Source organism: Ovis aries, chromosome 5 (assembly GCF_016772045.2).
Source record: "Ovis aries strain OAR_USU_Benz2616 breed Rambouillet chromosome 5, ARS-UI_Ramb_v3.0, whole genome shotgun sequence".
NCBI lineage: Eukaryota > Metazoa > Chordata > Mammalia > Artiodactyla > Bovidae > Ovis > Ovis aries.
Genome location: NC_056058.1, coordinates 23978078 through 23999442, shown reverse-complemented (window position 1 = coordinate 23999442; position 21365 = coordinate 23978078). Strand labels below are relative to the sequence as shown.

The 21365-nt window shown below is 39.6% G+C and overlaps 1 protein-coding gene across 2 annotated transcripts in view; it reads left to right on the top strand.

Annotated features, from left to right (window-relative positions):
* Positions 1–953: 953 nt before the first annotated feature.
* The window catches only part of CCDC192 (coiled-coil domain containing 192), a 211798-nt gene continuing 191386 nt past the window's right edge, over positions 954–21365 (top strand). Inside the window, exons 1-2 of one of the 2 annotated variants that reach the window (XM_027969970.3) lie at positions 954–1012; positions 10159–10210. In XM_027969970.3, the coding sequence (XP_027825771.1) occupies positions 1008–1012; positions 10159–10210 (57 nt within the window). In that variant the 5' untranslated portion in view covers positions 954–1007. Of the gene's footprint in view, positions 1013–10058; positions 10211–21365 lie in introns of those variants that run through there. The other variant, XM_027969968.2, reaches the window with a different exon arrangement.

The following is a 21365-nucleotide window of genomic DNA, read 5'->3' as shown; positions in this document are numbered from 1 at the left end:
TCTTCTGTAATTTTTTTTATTGATTCCACCAAATAAAGTATGAAATTTATGAGGGTAGCAACTTTATCTTGCTTTTTATCACTAGATCACCAGCATCTAGAAAAATCCCTGTCATGCAGCAGAGCCTCAGTAAGCGTTTGTGGGAAAAAATAAATGAGCATATGGATAACTAGAACTTCAACTGCTTATTTGATTCTTATATCACTTGTTTGAGATTCTAAGTCCCAGGATCCAGTTGCTGAACAGCCAAGTTCAGAGGCTATGCAGTCCTTTGTCTGCATAGTATTTGTCCCTCCTTGGGTTATACAGTGAGTGCCGAGTACATGAATTTATTGCCTCTCTAAAACTGAACCCAAAGGACAGAGACAATTCTTATAGGGGCATTAAGAGACTATTTGGGATTCCTAGTATGACAAATATTCATGTAATATAGAATTGTCGGGAAGGAAAAAGAATATTGACTTTCTTCCATTAAAAAAAGCCAGAGAAGAAAAGTTGACATTCCTGCTCATCAGCTAACAGCTTTTAATTTTATTCCTGTTTTCTGAGGAAAGACTTTAGGACCAAGGGGTAGGCAAGCCTCTCTGCTCACCCAGATAAACAACCCTCTTCATTAAAGCATGCTGGAAGCCTGGAGATAATTAGACCCACTGTGTCAAGCAATCAGCAACACAGGGAAGAGGTCACAAAAAACAATGACAAGAGAGCTGGCTAATTCTTGAGAGAAACACAAGGAAAGCTGTTGCAATCAACTGAGAGATGTTTGGGTTGTTAGCAGCTCATGGACTGAACAGTCCATGTACTTGTTTGTGAAATGTTACTATGGTTTCTGTCCCCTTTACCCCCTCTTCCTGTCCTCCCCCAGGTCAGACACACCCTGACTCCCAGCCATGGGCACTGTTACCTTACGTCTATTACAATGAAGACATAGTTAACCTCCCTAGGTCAACTCTGTGAAAAGCAGTCATCAGCCTCCACAGAACTGTGCCTCCCCAGGGGGAATATCTATGAGGTACTTCTGTTTGTTTTAATTCATTTATTCTTTCTTTTGGTGCTTGGGATCTGTTAAGCCAGGACACCCTTTGGAACATCCAACACTTTCTTCATTTCCTCTTTTTCTAATAGAACATTCATGGCCATTAGAATGACAGCCTGATAAAATGATCGGTTCCGAGGGAATGGGGACCAGTATTGATTTTATTTATGCCTTACACCATGCTTAGTGCGCAATGGGTCTTCAACGTTTGGTGAGCTAGCGAATTGAAAGTGAGTGGACAGATAAAAGCCAAAGGGCTCTTTCCCTAGCAGAAACTCTCAAAACCTCCACTGCAGCTTTGTCTTCTCTCCTCAGCCATTCTAATTCATTGTGATCTACTGTCTGTTCTGTCTTGCTCTCTGCTCACTGTATGTTTCTTCCTCTACCTTCTTTTCTGGTCTTATTTTTTATCTCATTTCTTCTCTGACATAAGTTTAACAAGAAATCTTGATAAGTATTAGGATGAGAGCACATAAATTATGTATACTCCTTAGGATTCTTCTTTGTTATATATACATATGTGATTTCTGATTCTAAAATAAGATGTACTCCTGACAGACAAGTAAGTTTTCAGATTATGCAGAGTGGTCTTTAAGAGGCCTGATGAGCTTATGATTTTTTTTTTTTTAATGCTGTTAATGGAGAAAGTGCCGAAGATGCATATTTATTTCTAGAAAATTTAAAAATTCCCCCTTTTCCTTTAGGCTAGAGGGAAATTTTGTTATTTATCCTCAAGATTTAGTCCATCTTTAAAAAATTAGTTCATTTCAATGACTTTCATTAATAAGTTTTTTCCTTCAACTTAACCACAAAAGGATACAATCATTTATTTCATTATTTTGCCTGTTCAGTCAAAAATTCTGTAGACTAATATGTCTTCAATAAACCTGCTAGTTTCTTCACCACTTCCTTCTGAAATCCTTCCCTGTAGCATTCATTTAAGGGGAAGTAATAGTGGAAAGATCACTTTGTTTTTCAAGGACTTTTTGAAAGTCTGTTTTTGTACCAGCCATATCTCCTCACCTCTTTTTGATCATGAGATGTAAGATAAGATTAATATGCATTATAAATAATTAGTGCTTACAGTGCCTTTCACCAGCCATTACTGAGATGACCTTCCTTCCAAAAACTGGTATGAACCAACCACGCAGTGAATATCTGCACATTCCTCTAAAAGGCAGTAAAGTGTAATCCACTCTGTGGGTTTTTTAATAAGATGGGCTAGGGAAACAGAACAGAATGTTAAAGCTGGAAGGGTGACAGAAACAACTCAAGTTGAGTCTTTCATATAAAAAAAGTCATAAACAGGTAAGATGATTTTCTGAATTTCACGCAGACTGCTAACTAGAGGCAAGGCCAATACCCCAGTTTTTATCTTTCCAGATCTACCTAATTAGTGTTGAGTTTTCCTCCTAGAACACCAGCTGCCCATTGGTTCACAACTTTAGTTGTAGCATTTGTTTTTACCAGGAATCTGGGTGACAAAGTTCTGTTGGAGAAGTAAATGCTTATCATACTCTTTAGTTGATAAGCTACCACTGATTTCATGTTATTTTGCCAACAAAGGTCCGTCTCAAAGCTATGTTTTTTCCAGTAGTCATGTATGGATGTGAGAGTTGGACTATAAAGAAAGATGAGCACCAAAGAATTGATGTTTTTGAACTGTGGTGTTGGAGAAGACTCTTGAGAATTCCTTGGAGAGCAAGGAGATCCAAACAGTCCATCCTAAAGGAAATCAGTCCTGAATATTCATTGGAAGGACTGATGCTGAAGCTGAAACTCTAATACTTTGGCCACCTGATGCGAAGAATTGACTCATTTGAAAAGACCCTGATGCTGGGAAAGATTGAAGGCAGGAGGAGAAGGGGATGACAGAGGATGAGATGGTTGGATGGCATCTCCGACCTGATGGACATGAATTTGAGCCAGCTCTGGGAGTTGGTGAAAGACAGGGATGCCTGGTATGCTGCAGTCCATGGGGCCGCAAAGAGTCAGACATGACTGAGTGACTGAACTGAACTGAACTGATTTCAGTACTCTTGTAGTGTATGCTCCATCCCTAGAAATAAACTCTGTGATTAGAACAATTTCTCTCCTACCAATCCAATTTATTTTGGATGCACTGTGTGATTAGGTTTGTGTGAGCCCAGAACATGAGAGTTTAAAGCCCAGGAGTGATTCTGTCTCTCGACTGAAAAGGTCCTATATGTACTTCCTGCCAGAGCAGGGAGTGGAGTGAATACAAGTTGTCCTGGGTCCACAAATGCATCCAGGGAGAGATGTAGCAACTGGCTGGAGAAAGTGGCCGTGTTTTTTTGGACAAACAACAAGGAAGAAGGAGCAGTGGCTACAGATGATTTGTGACAGTGAGCAGATCACCAGCTAATCGGCATAGTTTATCACTTCTGCAATCCTAAATCAGGATAGAAGCCTTAATTAGGATGTGGCCAGGTGCAGTTTTCTGCTTGGGGCCTATGGGTCCCAGGAAAGGAATATTATCACAGGGGGAGGTGGTTTGTGATGAAAACTATCGGCAGCCTGTGAACCAATCCATTTCTGTGACTACCTACACACACTCAGACAAACAGTGTGACTGTTTCCTTAGCATTGGCTCTAAATGTAAACATGTCATGGTTTGAGCACAAAAACCATTGCTTGTGGCCCACTTTGAGTGCATTTTCCAGAAATGATGAATACATAGTGATTTTCATCTACCCTCCTGCCTGGATCTGATTTGTGAGATGTTTTTAGAGGTTACTGTGGCTTTGTAATTGAAACTTTTTCTCTGGGAAGCTAACGGTCCTTTCCTCAGCCATTGTGGTTGCCTAGTAACAGGGACAGCAGAGTAGTAACAGGGATTCTAAATGTCTAAGGAATGGGGATAGTCGATGTCTGACTCACGGACAGGGTACCTCAGGGAGCCCGATTTGAGATGGGAGAATGTTACAGCAGGGCATCTGTGGCCTCAGGGTGTGAAACCCCAGGGAGAAGCAGGTGAGTTCCTAACTACTCCCATTCCAAAAGAATTCATGGGAATTTATAGATAAAGTAGCCTTCACTTGGCGTTTCAAAGAAAACCTTTCCTTCATGGTCTGGGGAAAAACATCAGACAGACTTTTTCTCCTTTCCTGGAGAATGATCCCTTTCTTTGAACACGGATGGCTTCTCAGATCACAGGGCAGGATCTGATATGCAGAAGGTGTTTGGTAAATATTTGTTGAATGAAGAAAATGTTCCTCACTCATTCTTCTCGAAATCACATACTCACTCCAGACGCTACACTGGTGTGAGAAGGGGAAGTTGAGGTAGCCCTTTTTTAGAATCACTGGAATGAAATGTCATCTTTGCTGCTCCGCTGTCAAAAGATGTACACAAAAGAAGTTAGGTCATTCCAACCATACTCAAACAGAAATCCAAACCAACTCTGGCTATAAATATGGAAGTATGGTTCCCTGCTACAATCAATCTATAGTTAATCATTAGGAAATCTGCATGTTGACACAATGCTCCTTTCCCTTAAAATGTAAATATAGCTTCCACTTAGAATTTTCTTTTAAACCTTGTATGAGAAATGACCAGAACTTTTCTATAGACAGAGCTATATCCTAGAAAATGATGTCCTTGTGATATGTACACATGTAACTCTAGTCCTGATTTATTAAGATTTAAAATGTATTTTCATTATATGAAGTGTGTGCTTACTTGCTCAGTTGTATCTGAGTCTTTGCAATCCCTTGGACTACAGCCCTCCGGTGGAAATTTTCAGGCAAGAATACTGGAGTGGGTTGCCATTTCCTTCTTCAACATGAAATGTGTGAGCCTTGCTTTTATTTCCTTTTAACCTATGTTTATGGTCCATAAATGAAATGAGAAATTCACAAATTCTCCTGGTTGTGAGAAACATTTCTATGTGCAGAGGAGTCTGTGACTCTCAAAAGATTAACAATCTTTTGGGGGAAGGAAGTTTTTTGAAGGTAGTTTCTGTTAAAGAAAATAAAAATCTAGCAAACACTTGTTTTCATTTCTCTGAACACGGCAATTTCAAGATGACATGTCAATGCGCTGACAATTGGAGAGGTGCATGCAATGTTACCAAATGGAGGGAAAAGTGGCCTATGATAAAAACAACAACAACTTTGAAAGGAACAGCCCAGGGTACCATAAGCAGGGAAGTCAAGTGGAAAGCAGGGCTTTGCTCTCACTGTAAATCATCAGTGGTATGTCTGTTCTCTTGATATATGGAACAGAGTCTTCTGTGCAAGCATGGAGCAGGGCTCTGATGAAGAAGACAGTGGACGACCATGAAATTCCACTTCACCTTTCAGTTCAGTTCAGTCGCTCAGTCGTGTCCGACTCTTTGTGACCCCATGAATTGCAGCACGCCAGGCCTCCCTGTCCATCACCAACTCCCGGAGTTCACTCAAACTCATGTCCATTGACTTGGTGATGCCAGCCAGCCATCTCATCCTCTGTTGTCCCCTTCTCCTCCTGCCCCCAATCCCTCCCAGCATCAGAGTCTTTTCCAATGAGTCAACTCTTTGCATGAGGTGGCCAAAGTATTGGAATTTCAGCTTCAGCATCAGTCCTTCCAATGAACACCCAGGACTGATCTCCTTTAGGATGGACTGGTTGGATATCCTTGCAGTCCAAGGGACTCTCAAGAGTCTTCTCCAACACCGCAGTTCAAAAGCATCAATTCTTCGGTGCTCAGCTTTCTTCACGGTCCAACTCTCACATCCATACATGACCACTGTAAAAACCATAGCCTTGACTAGATGGATCTTGGTTGGCAAAGTAATGTCTCTGCTTTTCCATATGCTATCTAGGTTGGTCATAACTTTCCTTCCAAGGAGTAAGTGTTTTTTAATTTCATGGCTTCAATCACTATCTACAGTGATTTTGGAGCCCCCCAAAATAAAGTCTGACACTGTTTCCACTGTTTCCCCATCTATTTCTCATGAAGTGATGGGACCAGATGCCATGATCTTCGTTTTCTGAATGTTGAGCTTTAAGCCAACTTTTTGACTCTCCTCTTTCACTTTCATCAAGAGGCTTTTGGTTCCTCTTCACTTTCTGCCATAAGGGTGGTGTCATCTGTATATCTGAGGTTATTGATATTTCTTCACCTTTAGAACAGTGCAATTCAGCTCTTTCACTTCTAAGCAGGAACAAACTGGCCCCATATATCTGCTTGCCTTAATTTCTCTCCCCTCCTCTTCCCAGGCCCTTGAGACAGACCTGCTCCACAGTGTATATAGTTTAAACCAAATGGGAACTTGCACCTATGTTGTCTAAGCCAGGGATGGTTAGGCACTGGATGCAATTAACCTCGGGAATGAAACAAAGCTCTTTATCCTCTCCTAGAAGAGATGAGGTGGTCAATAGGTGTATTTCTGAATGAATTTTATTAAAATATTTATCTACTTGGACCAATTGGTGAAAAAAAGGAGGTAAAAAGTTGGGAGAACAGATATAAAGATTTTTTTCACTGAAAGGAATGAAATATTTATGTCCTTATTAAGTACTGGAAAAAGCAACTATAAGGCCTATATGTCATATTATTACTTCCTGCCAAAAGAAATTTGCAGATATTTTTTCAGCTCTTCTATGAACCCTGAAGTAAGAAATCACTGCAATAAAAACAAGCTTCATAAATATATTTGTTAATTCTAATTTGTTTTCTCTCCAGGCTAATAGGCTTTCTAAAGCTTTTGTTCCCTTAATTATGGTACAATATGACGTGTCCTGTGTATGCCGAGTTACTATGGTTACCCTGAGGCCATGACTCATGACCTTTAAATATTATTGTCAGGCAGCCAGAGTTGCCTTTTAAACCAGTAGTTTTGTTTCAGGCATTACTAAAAGAAATTATCTTCAAACAGTGCTTTTTCTTGCATATCTGTGTCACATCTGAATATGCACATGTATTGGACTCAATTTTTTTGGGGGGGGGGTTGGCTTCATTCAGTGACCAAATATTAATTTCTTGATTAAGCACAGTCCTTGTCTTCTGGGAAGTGTCATTGAGAAATGCAAAAATACAGGTAGACAAATAGCTCTACAACATCATGAAATGAAATAAAAATTATAAAAGACAGACATCCAAAATCTCCTTGAGGACACAGAGGCAAGAAATGGTTCTGACCAGCAGAACTGAAGAGGCTTGGCGGGGGGTGGGGGAGGGCAGGGAGCAGCATTCGAGTTGTATAAGGAATGAGATTGGCAACCTACTCCAATATTCTTGCCTAGTGAATCCCATGGATAGAGGAGCCTGGCGGCCTACTGTCTCTGGGGTCGCAAAGAGTCAGACAGGACTGAGCAACTAGCACTTTTACTTTTCATTGTCATGAAGAATAGGTACAATTTTAACAAACAGAGATGAGAGCATGAGGAAACAATCTAAGAAAAAGACAAACACGTGCCCTGGAACTACAGAGTAGTAAAAATCAAGTTTGGCAAAAACACCAGTTTTTGTGAGCTAGATTGATAGAAAGTAAAATTAGTTAAAAGGCAAGAGGGGCCAGCTTATTAAGGTCCTTCAAATGGTTTGCTGTTTTGCCCAGCAACTGTGATGATCAAAAGTGTGTTTTCCATTTCATGATAAAGAGGTACCGTCAAGTAGAAAGCTGATTTAGGTATGATGCAAGAAAAACAATTATCTCTCTCAGGACCCTGGTGGGTCCTTCACTAAGTGGGAATTTAATTAATTTTGTTCAATAGTCACTGATTACTCTGTGAACATTTTAAACGGTTTGACTTTTTAAAGTAAGAGATATGCACAGAAATATGGGAATAAAATAACACACTCATTAGGGAGATAGTAGGATAGAAAATAATAAAAGTGCCCCAGTATTGTAAAATAAGGCTTGCTGGCTGGTAACAACAGAATGACTTAATAAGATTGGAGGTTTCTTAACTCAACCATTCATTCATTTGTTTGTTCAACAAGTATTTACTGACCATCCTAGCCATCTTGAAGATGTTAGGGATAGAGTTACAAAATAACAGCACAAAAAATTCCCTATCTTTAAGGAATGTATATGTTCAGCTGAGAGGAAACACAATGGATATAATAAACACGCAAGTACATAAAGTGTTAGAAGGTGGTAAACACTGCAGAGAAAAATCAATCACAGTAATTTGGATGGACAGAGGAGTGAGGAGCCTAATTCTAAATGAAGTACATGTGGTAGGCTTGCCTGAGAAAGGATATCTGAGCAAAGGAAAGAAAGAATTAGTAAAAAGCCCGGTGGACAAGTATAGATGAAAACTTCCTGGCATAAGTGATGGACGAACAGTAAGAAAGCCAGTGTGACTCAAAAGGGAGGAGTTGAGAAGAGGAATATGTGATGAATTCAGACAGGTAAAGGGGGGGTGTGTTTGGGAGGAGAAGAAGGGAATGAAATGGAATCCTACAGTAGGTGGAAAGGTTGAATGGCAAAGACATTTTTAGGAGCTTGTAGGTCATTACATGGCCTTTGGCTTTTATTCTAAGTGAAACAGAATCATTTATTGGAGATTTTTGTTTGTTTTTATCAGAGGAGTGAAATAATATTTTTACCGTTGATGTGTATTGAAAACTGAAGGTAGGGGGCAAAGGTGAAACCAGAGAGAGCTGTTTTGGAGGTTAATGCAACGGTCCAGGTAAGATCGAATGTAGCTTGAGGTTTAAACCAGGTCGTTAGCAATTCAGATAGTGAAAACTGGCCAGGTACCGGATATGGTATGACGGTAGATCCCAAAATTTCCTGTTGGGTTGGACTGGTTTCCATGACAAAAAGAAAAGTTAAAGTTTTGGCCTGAGCAACTGGAAAGATAATGTCATCAGCAACTGAGATGGAGAAGCCTGCAAGTAGAGCAGATTTGGGAGTAGGAATTAGGAGTTAGGTTTTAGAAATGTTGAAAGTGAGATGTCTATTAGACATCCTGGTGGAGATGTCAAGAAGGCAATTGAATGAATGAATCTGGATTTCAAGGGAGAAGTCTGCACTGGAAATATGTACTGGGGAGTGGTCAGCATATTGTGTTAGTTGCTCAGTCATGTCCAACTTTTTGCGACCCCATGGGCTGTAGTCTGCTAGGCTCCTCTGTCCATGGAATTCTCCAGGCAAGAATACTGGAGAGGGTTGCCATTCCCTTCTCCAGGGGATCTTCCTGACTCAGGGGTTGAATCCAGGTCTCCTTCATTGCAAGCAGATTCTTTTACTGTCTGAGCCACCAGGGAAGCCCCAGCATATTAATATTTAAATCCCCGAAGCTGGAGCAGCTCACCAAGGGAGTGAATGTGAGCAGAGAAGAGAACAGGCCAATGTTGAGAGTTGAGAGAAAGAAGAAACAACCATCAAAGGAGCCTGAAAAGGAGCAGTGGATGGAATGGGAAGAAAGTCTGGGACCTTAGAATGTCCTGGGAGCCAAGTGAAGAATGCATTTCAAGGAGGGAATCTTGAATCATGCCAAAAGTTGTTAAGATGAACTGTGACACATGACCACTGGTTACAGTAATGTGGACTCATCAGTGAATTCAGTAAGAGCAGTTTCTGTGGAATAATAGTTCCGAGAGTCTGAATGGAGTGGCTTTAACAAAAAATAGGAAGAAAGGAATTAGAGACAGTGACAATATAGTTTTGCTCTAATGGGGATCAGAGTAATCAAGCAGAAACTAAAGGGTTAAGAGGGCTCAAGATGCAACAAATAACAGCATGTTTGTAAACTATTGGAAATAATCCAGTGGACAAAGAGAAATTGATTGAGAAGCAGTGTAGGAGACAAAGAATTCTCAAAGTCTGCTGTTTCATAGGATATGTTTTTCCTCTCTCTTTTTTTTTTTTTAGTTGAAATAAGATATTTTGCAGGTTTTCAGAACAGATTGTACTGTTCAGACTGCTTATTCTCAAGAGGACCTTTAAAGGCTATTTTATCTTCTTCAAGTAAAGTTTACATTCCCTAGTTTTGACTTCCTTTAAAAATGTTCAGAAAATGACATTGGGAGGAAATATTTTAAAAGATCCATCTTCAGTGTTACAGCATAAAGATCTATTAGATGTGGGGTGTGTATGTGTGTGTATGAGTGTGTGCATGTCTGAGAGAAAATTTTGCAATTCTGAACTCTTACTTTATTTCAGCACCACATCTGGAAATTCAGCGTCAAATACACAACAAAGAAACACAAAACCGGTAAGAAAAGAGGTTTGCATGAGTTTCTCTTTTTAAAGCATTACAGTTCATGAAACTGTAACTTCTTTGATTAATGTAGAGATTTTTCTAACATAGTTTGTCTTTGATATTTTACTAGTAAACACTTAAAAAAATAAAACATGTACTTTTTCAAGTAGAATGTGTTAAAGTGGGCAGGGTACCAATGAAAGGATGCTGCTGGGCAGGAGGGAGGTTGGTATGCAGTGGCTGTGATCGCACTTTCCTTGTGATCTCACACTGCTCTCTGGGGTCCTGCACAAGCATAGACATCCTGGGTTACTTCAAAGTATTTGCTTGTATACGAGGAAACTCTGGAATTTAGACATGAAACAGATTGGGTAACTCATCTTACTTGGTTTGTTGGGGTTTGGGTTTAAATCACAGTCTCTTCCCGATATTCTCAGTTCATTCCCTTTCAAGTCATTCTGGGGCAGCTGGGTCCTTTCTACCTAGTCCCCCTAGAGGCCTCAGTGACAATTGGGTAGGTCGGTGTTACAGCTGTGATGAGTTCACGGAGCCTCATTATACTAGCTTTCTATTTTTATGCAAGTTTGAGGATTTCCCTTAAAAAAGAAAAAGAATGAGCTATCTGTAGACCTTTGACTCAATTTTAGTAAGGATCCCCTAGACTCTACCCACAGACATTTCTGGAACAACCTTTCCAGCTCTAATGTAAAGGCAGTGTGGTAGAGAAGAAAGATTGCCGGACTAGGAATTAGGCTGTAATGATACCCCAAGTCACTTAAACTCTCCAAGCCTTGTTTTTCATCTGTCAAATGAGGATGATGAGACTTTATAGTCTATTTGATATAAGATGGTTGGGCTATCTGCAAGTGTACAGTGGTATAGCTGTTAGGAATAGATTCATGTCAAACAGACTACTCTGTGCACCGTGGGACCTTGCCCTTTGGTTTCTCTATTTCTTTCTGGATTCAGCAGTCTTCTTTTCTACTCATGACCCACCCCGGCATCATCAGCTAAGAACATGTGATCTAGTGAGGTACATATTCAGAACCTTACTTCCACACAATTATTTTTGTTCAGTGTTAACATCTAAGAATTCATTGATTCTGGCCCCAGACAGACTGGACATACGTCTCAAACCCACAGAAATTTTCAGGAGGTGGGTTTTTGTTGAAGAACTAGAAGTCAAAGGGAAACTAACTTAGATTAGTAGAATAAGATTTTAATGAAGAATTTTTCTACCTCTAGTTATCATTGAAGAGCTATTTACGGTTTTGTTATCCAAAGGAAGAGTATCCCTCACTGGCACTATATGAAAACATTTTCTCTCTGGTTAGTTGTAACCCTTGAGCTAGTAGTTTAATTGGAGTTTTGGAAATGGGAGACTTCAGCCTACCAATCTCTGTTGACTGCCTTTTCTCTAACAATGCTAATCAGTTAACACCCTAGAGGTAACCCTCTCACTGGCTGCCTAAGACGCTGAAAAGGACAAGGTGCCAATTACTACATTTAGGATTTCTGCCTAGGGCTCCCAATTAGCTTCCTGGAGTTCAGAATCTATCTTCTTTTAATTTACATTTCACATAGTTGAGAGCCCTGGGGGCTTGAAGTAACTGCTTCGGCTTTAGTTACTGAATTTTTACATTCCTAAAAGAATACATTTAGCTTGAGGTAGAGGTTAGGATTAGAGACTTGAAGGCCATTGGATGGTCACAATTGGTGCTGCCTCCTCAATGCACAGCCCCCTTCAAATCTTGGAACTCAAAGGATGATTATTTAGCAGATCAGATTCTGCTCTGTACCACAAGGAACCACGCTGTAGGTGGATCTCAGATGCCTCTTTTGAATAGTTGTGGTTAGCTGTGGTAGAGAACACATGGATGAAGGATAAAAATGTCTTTAATTCTGTAAAGGTATCTTAAGCACCAAAGCAGAATGAAACACACTCTACCTTTGTGGCGCACCTGGCCTCTGAACAGTACTTTAACATCTTGACTTTCCTGGAAAACTGTGCATTCTTAGAGTCTTTATTCATCTCTGCAACTAAGTGGCTTCAGTCGTATCTGACTCTGTGCGACGCTATGGACCGTAGCCCACCAGGCTCCTCTGTCCGAGGATTCTCCAGGCAAGAATCCTGGAGTGGGTTGCCATGCCCTCCTTCAGGGGATCTTCCCAACCTAGGGATCAAACCCTTGTCTCTTATGTTTCCTGCGGTTTCTTTACCACTAGCACCACCTGGGAAGACCCATGCATCTCTGTGTCCCTGAGAGAAAGTTTGTGATACCAAACGGCATTCACTCAATACCATCTGAAACAGAAGGACTGGACTGAGTTCCAGGCAAAGCACTAGGAGACTGACAGATGGCTGTCTCTCTGAATTGTTACAGCAGCAGATGGGGGTGGTTTTTTTAGAATCATCACTATTGTACTTTTCTTCTCCTCCTCTTCCATGAATATTGTTATTATCCCCTTAGAAATTAAGAAATTTAGAGTCAAGGAGATTGAGGGAGAGTCCAGCTGTTGAGTGATTGATGAGTCATATGTTAACTGCAGAGCAAGAACATTATGGTATAATCCAGTGAGAATTTACATAGATTCACTTTTCAGGTGCCAGGTTACCCCTGTTTATCTGGACCATATTAGAATGTTATTTGGAATTGTTGCCTTTGCTCCATTTTAACATCCTCTGACAAAGAACAGCTAGTGCTTATAAATCATCTCATTTGAAATTGTTTAGGAAATAAATGTTCTACTGCAAGGAGGCGTGACCTGAACCAGATACCTGACTCAGGGTTTCTCCCCGTGAACTATTTCTGAAAACTGTGATACATAGAAACGAACAATGTAAAAACATCACGTGACCTTTGGTTATATAGAGTGGTTCATCCAAAAATGAGAGTGTGGCTATGAATTCATTAATGCTAGAATATATATGAACTATTTCACTCATTTTACAAAACTAGGCTTATTATAAAACCTCATAAGCCATTTAGGGTTCAAATTATAATTCAGTGATGACTTCATTAAATAATTATTAAGAGCCAAAAATATTAAAGCACTTAAAAATTTTTTAATTCATAAGGTCAAGTTCATAGCACACTATATAGGAAGTCAACTTTATAAAACAAGCTTAAATTAGCTTTTAAAATCCTACATTTGACAAACCGGGAAAGACAAGAATGCCTTAAATTGTGTCAAATTGTATAACTTCTATTCTTCTAGTATTAGTATTAGGATAGCATTATTTTTGCAGGAAGCATCACATTTCTGATATTTCTAAATTTTAGCATTCTGAAATTGCTTTCAAAAGATTCTTAAGCAAACTTTCAAATCACTAATGAATTACAGTTGTTAAATATTGCTGGTATTTTAAATGAGCATTTCAAATGATTTAAAGGAGACATTCCTACTTATCTTGAAATGAGATCAATATAGAATTGCATTTCTATGTATATTTAAATATAAAGGTTTATGGTGTTATAAGAAATAGGTTATTTTACCACTCCAATATGTAAGAAATGATATCTCAGAACTGTTTTAGATTTTGTTTCCTTTCTTTTCCTTTTATTTTTTCCTTTCTTCTTTCTTCCTTTTTCTTTTTTCCTTAAGCAAACTTGACAAATATAATGTGTACAAGTTGATGAGTTTTACCATATGTATACACATGGGAAACCACCATCACAGTCAAGATGACGATCTTTCCATCACTCCCAGAACTTTCTCATGCTCCTTTGTAATCCCTCTTACTCATTCCTTCCCACCTTATTTCCAAGAAAGTGCATTTCATGTTGTTATGTATTGTTTTACATTTCCTTGAGCTTTCTATAAATAAAGTCATACAATATGCAACTTTTTACTGACTTCTTTCACTCAGCAAAATTGTCTTGAACTTCATCCACCTTTTAGTGTGCATTAATAATTAATTTTTATTGCTAAATAGTATTCCACTGCACTGAATGCACCAGTTTGCTCATGCCTTCACCCACTGACTGGCATTTAGATTATTTCCAGCTTTTGACTTTTTACAAATAAAGCTGCTATGAATGTTCATGTACAAATCTTTGTATGGACATATGCTTTCTTTCTTCTTGGGTAAATCCCTAAGAGTGAAATGGTTGAATCACATGGTAAGCTGTATTTTTAGCTTCCTTAACAACTCTCAAACTACTTTTCAAATTTGTAGTATCATTTAACATTCCCACTAGCAGTGTGTGAAAGTTTTAGTTTATTCATATTCTCTCTGATTCTGGTAAAGTTATTAAGTTCAACCATTCTAACAGGTGAGATAGTATCTCATTGTGGTTTTAATGTTCATTTCCTTAATAACTAATGGTGTTTGAGCACCTTTTCATCTATTTGCCATCCTTCTATCTCATTTGGTGACATAACTATTGAAATGTTTTGTCCAACACAAATTTTTAAGTTGTGTTGTTTGTTTCTTATCATTGGGTTTTGAAAGTTCTTTATACATTCTGCTGCTGCTGCTGCTAAGTCGCTTCAGTCGTGTCCGACTCTGTGCGACCCCATAGATGGCAGCCCACCAGGCTCCCGCGTCCCTGGGAGTCTAGATACATGTAATTTTTCTGATGTGTGTTTTGCAGGTATTTTCTTCAGTCTATGGTTAGTCTTCTCATTCCCTTAGCAATGTCCTTAGAAGAGCAGAAGGTATTAATTTTGATGAAGTCTAATCTATCAATTTGTACTGTCAAGGATCATGCTTTTGCTATCTGATTTAAGAAATCTTTGCCCAAGGTCACAAATATTTTCTTTTTTCTACCAGAAGATTTATAGTTTTAGGTTTCACATTTGGATCTGTAATTTACTTTGAGTTAATTTTGCCTGAGATGACCAGCAGCTGAGTCTATCACCAGGAATTTTACTTGAAGGCACTCCATTGCTCCAAAGTCATCCCCATTCATGGGTCAACCTGCGTCCAGTGACTGGTTGATGCAGGGCTGCAAGACCTGGGTCCCTTTTTTTGAGGGCAATCCTGAAGGGCTGGGCCAACTCGCTAATGGAATCAGCTCAGGCCACTGTTGCATTTCTGCTTCTTTTCTTCCGTTATACGTGTTGCTTATAAGAGCCATCTCCAATAAGCCCTCTGTAGCCAAATCTCTGAGAGTCTGTAACCCTGGAACTCTAACCCCATAGAATAACACAACCAGAATAAGTCTAGCTGAATGAATGAGGTTTTGTGAATGGAAATTCACAAGAAATGCAAAGCAGCAAGACAAAAGATATGAATAGAAACTCTCTAACTTTCATAGTCCTTCAGACAAATCTTTCTTGACATGAGAGACTTAATGAAAATCTGCAAACTTTAAGTAAAACATTTAATAAAGCATGGTAGAGCTTCTCTGGTGGCTTAGTGGTAAATGGATCCACCTGTCAATACAGGACACATGGGTTTTATCCCTAATCAGGGAAGATCTCACATGCCTCGGAGCAACTAAAGCTGGTGTGCCACAACTACTGAGCCCATGCTCTAGAGCCCAGGAGCCACAGCTACTGAGCCCACAGAGTGGGCTAGAGTCTGTACTCCACGAGAGAAGCCACTGCAATGAGAAGCTCATGCACTGCAGCTAGAGGGTAGCCCCCCATTGCCGCAACAAAGACCCAAACACGGCCAAAAGTAAATAAGCTTTTAAAAGCATGGCAATTTCCATGGTTTCAAACTAACAATTGGCTTTTTTCCTCCATAATGAAGAGTATAGAAATCAAAACTTTATTTCTAGGGACATCTGCCAGTTTACCTAGATAGTATCCAATATTACCAACATTACTATATCTGGACAGGTAATGTTAGCTCCCCAGATGCTGGAACACGAGGTGTTAGTCTGAGTTTCTACATACTGTTCAACCTCTCATGCCTCACTTTTATATCGATATCTTACAAGAAATGAGGCACTGATCCAGGTCAGGCTTTCCCTCTCCTCTCCCACAGTTGTCCCTATATAATCATCTCAAAGTTCAGCTAGTTTAATAACCTAAATTCTACAGGTAACAACTTCAACAGAGTGTTCAGGTCAAACAGTACATGGAGAGGTGGTAGCAATGGCATCATTGGTGAGAAATATATTTCTGTTTCCTTGACTACTATCAAGAAATATCAAAACTTCATTAAAGTTTTGGAAGGATATTAGCTGCAATTGGCTAATGGCTTATCTTCATATTATATTTATCTGAATGATTCATTTCTTCTTCACAATAGCCATCCACACTGGGAGGCAGAGGGACACTGTTGATCGTTGATACTGAGGGGCCTCTGGATGGGAGCCTTGCCTGGGAGCGCCCTCCTGCGATCCAGGCGGGCGGCATTGGGAGGAGAGTGTGCAGCAAGTGCTCAGCCCAAAGTGCAGACACACCATGTCTCCTCCTACTTCATTAGCCAGAGAAGTTACATGGCCAGAAACAACTCCAAGGACTGGGCAAGTGAAATCATGTCGTGTGCGAGAAGAATTTTCAGAAATATTTTGGTGGACAAAAATTAGAGCAATACTGGGGACTTCCCTGGTGGTCCAGCGGTTAAGAATCCACCTTCCAATGCAAGAGACACGAGTTCAGTCCCAGGTAGGGGAACTAAGGTCTCACATTCTGAGGGGCAACTAAGCCCAGGAGCCAAATTACTGAACCTCATGCCTAGAGAAGCCCATGCACCAAAAAGAAGGGCCCGTGGGCCATAACTAAGAACTGAGGCAGCCCAAAACACACAAACAAATCATAGCAATATAAAGCTAGACATAAATAAGAAAATAATTAAACCTAAGAAAGGAAATGCTATAGTTAGATACAAAATAAAACATTACCTCCAGAACTTTTCATTTTAATAATAAGTTCTATCCAACTGAAGGGTTAATAGAGAGAGTTAAAAAAGAGTAGTTTAAAATAAGATTGGCCAAAGAACTAGGAAGTGTCCTTTACAAAATTCTCTTTCATAAGCAGTTAGGCAAGACAACCTGTTTTGTTTTTAATTTTTCTAACAGAGTAAATGTATAAGAAACAAAAGGTCCTGTTTTTGCATGCAAATGTGTTCCTTTTAAAAAATGTCAACAGGCAAAGAAATTTACCAAACACGTGGCACTGAAACAGATTGTTTACAGATAGACTGTTTTCCAGAATGTCCTCAAGAAGCATCAGTGGCGCAAAGGACCTCTGTAAACTGAAGTATTTGAGTGTCTGCAAATTTGTTTCATCAGATGCCCATGACATTTTTTTCTCTATTTGGCTTCTTCAAATGGCAAAAAGTTCCAAACAACAGGCATTATTTTGGGAGAAAACATGGTAATTTGTGCTGACTTTTTTTTTTTTTTCTCTGAGAGTGGAAATGTTAAGGAGTATGTGTATACACACAACAGGAAGTTTTGAAATGTAGAAAGGGGACAGAAATTAAATATATATATATGACTATATAAAGGTTAAATATATTAGTTGAATTTAAGGATTACTCTGAATAAATACTCTGGATAAACTCAAGTTTCATGTATGTGTCCTCAATCGTGTTTGACTCTTTGTGATCCCATGGACTGTAGCCCCCCAGGCTCCTCAGTCAATGGAATTTTCCAGGCAAGAATACTGGAGTGGGTTGAAATTTCTTCCTCTAGAGGATCTTCCTCACCCAGGGATAGAACCCATGTCTCTTGTGTTTCCTGCAGGCAGATTCTTTACCACTGTGCCACCTAGAAAGCCCAAGTTTCATGTATAATTTGCTCATTTTCTGACTGAATGTTCAGATCAGAGGAAGACAGGGCAAGGGGAAAATGTGCTCTGGGGACCGTGGAATTAATCAGTCTGACTATGAGAGCACACTTCAACTGCTGTCATCTGAAGAAAAATACTTCCCCAAATTTCTAGATTTCCTTGAGAGAGACTATCCCCTGAAGGGTTCAAGTCAGTTATTCAATCTAGGAATCAGTCTCCCTTTGGGAGGCTGACTTTGGATGCTTGGAGAGAAATTGGCAGGGAGTGGGGTGACCCGGGGATGAGAAGCATAAGGATGCAGGCTCTCAGGGATAAAGTCTGGCCTCTGGCTGCCCTCAGTCTCATCAGGAAAGTTGGATAACATCAGCTTAATTTGTTTTGATGGTTTTGTAAACTGAAATTTGCTGCTGGGAATAATAGCTCCAGGTCATCATGTCAATAGCTGAGCTGTTTAATTTAGGTAAGGTATCAGAGTGAATCAGTTATTTCAAAATATGTCTAATAATTTGAATCAAAGTGATGTATTATCTGTACTTAATGAGGTTCAGAGAAATGGAATGTTTCTCTAAGTTTTGATTAGATTTTGCTTCTGCAAAAACTTCACTCTCCTCTCAAAGTTACGCATTAATGCACAAAGATGAAAAGGTAATTGAGTCTCCAGAAATTCTATATCTCATAAGAAACTGTACCACTATTCTAACCCACATAAGAAGAATTTATAAATATTCAAAATAAGTATTAGTACATATTTGTAGCATCTATTACAATATAATATCCTGCATATATTAAGGTCTCATATAAATCAATGAGGAAAAGATTAGCCCTTAAATTGAAAATGGACAAAGGACAAAATTTCTAATTTATAAAGAAGACATACAAATACCCAACAAGATATCCAAACGGAGACAAAAATAAAAACATCTGAATTTAGATATCATGTTTACCTGTAAGTTTGACAGACATAGAAAGTATTGAAAATATCATATTGTCAAGGGTGTAAGAAAACTCTGATTCTCATGTCACAGGTGGGAGGATGAAATTGGAGGATGTAATCTTAAATATGTGTCAAGTATATAATCTTTAAAATCCAGTAACCACTTTTTCTCTTTATACTATTAGAAAAACAAGGTCACAAAGATACACATATATGCTTATTACAGGTTTGACGAATAGTGGGGAAAACTGCCTGTGCACATAGTAAAATTTATTGTGAATGTTCAAAGTTACGATAGCTTTTAAAGTTAAAATTTGAGGGAAATGACATTATTATTCAAATATAGATACCTATGAAATTCTATTAACTTAAAATGATAGGAATTTAACCACGTATAACCATGTGTAGTATGAAAGTTTATATGTTATTCGTCTTCAGGTACACACACACACAAGCCTAGAAGAGTATACACCAAATACGGTGTCTAAGGAGAAGGCAGTGGCACCCCACTCCAGTACTCTTGCCTGGAAAATCCCATGGATGGAGGAGCCTGGTAGGCTGCAGTCCATAGGGTCGCTAAGAGTCCGACACGACTGAGTGACTTCACTTTCACTTTGATGCACTGGAGAAGGAAATGGCAACTCACTCCAGTGTTCTTGCCTGGAGAATCCCAGGGACGGGGGAGCCTGGTGGGCTGCCGTCTATTGGGTCGCACAGAGTCAGACACAACTGAAGTGACTTAGCAGCAGCAGCAGCAGCAGCAGCAGCAGCAGCAGCAGCAGCGGTGTCTAAGTCTGCTCAGGCTGCCATAACAAAATACCACAGCCTGGGTGGCTTCAAACACAGACACTGATTTCTCACAATCCTAGAGGCTGGAAAGTCAGGGATGAAGGTACTAGCATGGTTGGGCCTTCTTCAGCGATCAATGAAAAGAAATAAAGGAAAACAACAGAGTGGGAAAGACTAGAGATCTCTTCAAGAAAATGAGAGCTACCAAGGGAACATTTCATGCAAAGATGGGCTCAATAAAGGACAGAAATGGTCTGGACCTAACAGAAGCAGAAGATATTAAGAAGAGGTGGCAAGAATACACAGGACAACTGTACAAAAAAGATCTTCATGACCCAGATAATCACAATGGTGTGATCACTCATCTAGAGCCAGACATCCTGGAATGTGAAGTCAAGTGGGCCTTAGAAAGCATCACTACAAACAAAGCTAGTGGAGGTGATGGAATTCCAGTGGAGCTATTTCAAATCCTGAAAGATGATGCTGTGAAAGTGCTTCACTCAATATGCCAGAAAATTTGGAAAATTCAGCAGTGGCCACAGGACTGGAAAAGGTCAGTTTTCATTCCAATCCCAAAGAAAGGCAATGCCAAAGAATGCTCAAACTACTGCACAATTGCGCTCATCTCATATGCTAGCAAAGTAATGCTCAAAATTCTCCAAGCCAGGCTTCAGCAATACATGACGCATGAACTTCCAGATGTTCAAGCTGGTTTTAGAAAAGGCAGAGGACCCAGAGATCAAATTGCCAACATCCGCTGGATCATGGAAAAGCAAGAGAGTTCCAGAAAAACATCTATTTCTTCTTTATTGACTAAGCCAATGCCTCTGACTGTGTGGATCACAATAAACTGTGGAAAATTCTGAAAGAGATGGAAATACAGACCACCTGACCTGCCTCTTGAGAAATCTGTATGCAGGTCAGGAAACAACAGTTAGAACTGGACATGGAACAACAGACTGGTTCCAAATAGGAAAAGGAGTCCATCAAGGCTGTATATTGTCACCCTGCTTATTTAACTTCTATGCAGAGTACATCATGAGAAACACTGGACTGGAAGAAACACAAGCTGGAATTAAGATTGCCGGGAGAAATACCAATAACCTCAGATATGTAGATGACACCACCCTTATGGCAGAAAGTGAAAAGGAACTAAAAAGCCTCTTGATGAAAGTGAAAGAGGAGAGTCAAAAAGTTGGCTTAAAGCTCAACATTCAGAAAACGAAGATCATGGCATCTGGTCCCATCACTCCATGGGAAATAGATGTGGAAACAGTGTCAGACTTTATTTTTTTGGGCTCCAAAATCACTGCAGATAGTGACTGCAGCCATGAAATTAAAAGACGCTTACTCCTTGGAAGAAAAGTTATGACCAACCTAGATAGTATATTCAAAAGCTTGGTTGGGTACTAGCTTGCAAACAGTTGCCTTGTTGCTATATCCTCACATGGGTGAAAAGGGGAAGGAAGGGAGAGAAGGTAACAGAAAGAGGGAGTTCTCTGATTTCATCTTACAAGGGCACTAATCACATCATAAGGACACCACTCTGATGACTTCATTGAAATCTAATGACCTCCCAGAGGACCTATGTCCTAATACTGTTACACTGGGTGTTTGAGCTTCAACATATGAATTTGAGGGAGCCTGGAACATACACCTTCAGTTCATAATAAAATGTGGCAACTTCTGGGTGGTAAAATTCTGGATGATTTTCACTTTCATTTTTATATCTTTTATATTATGTAAATT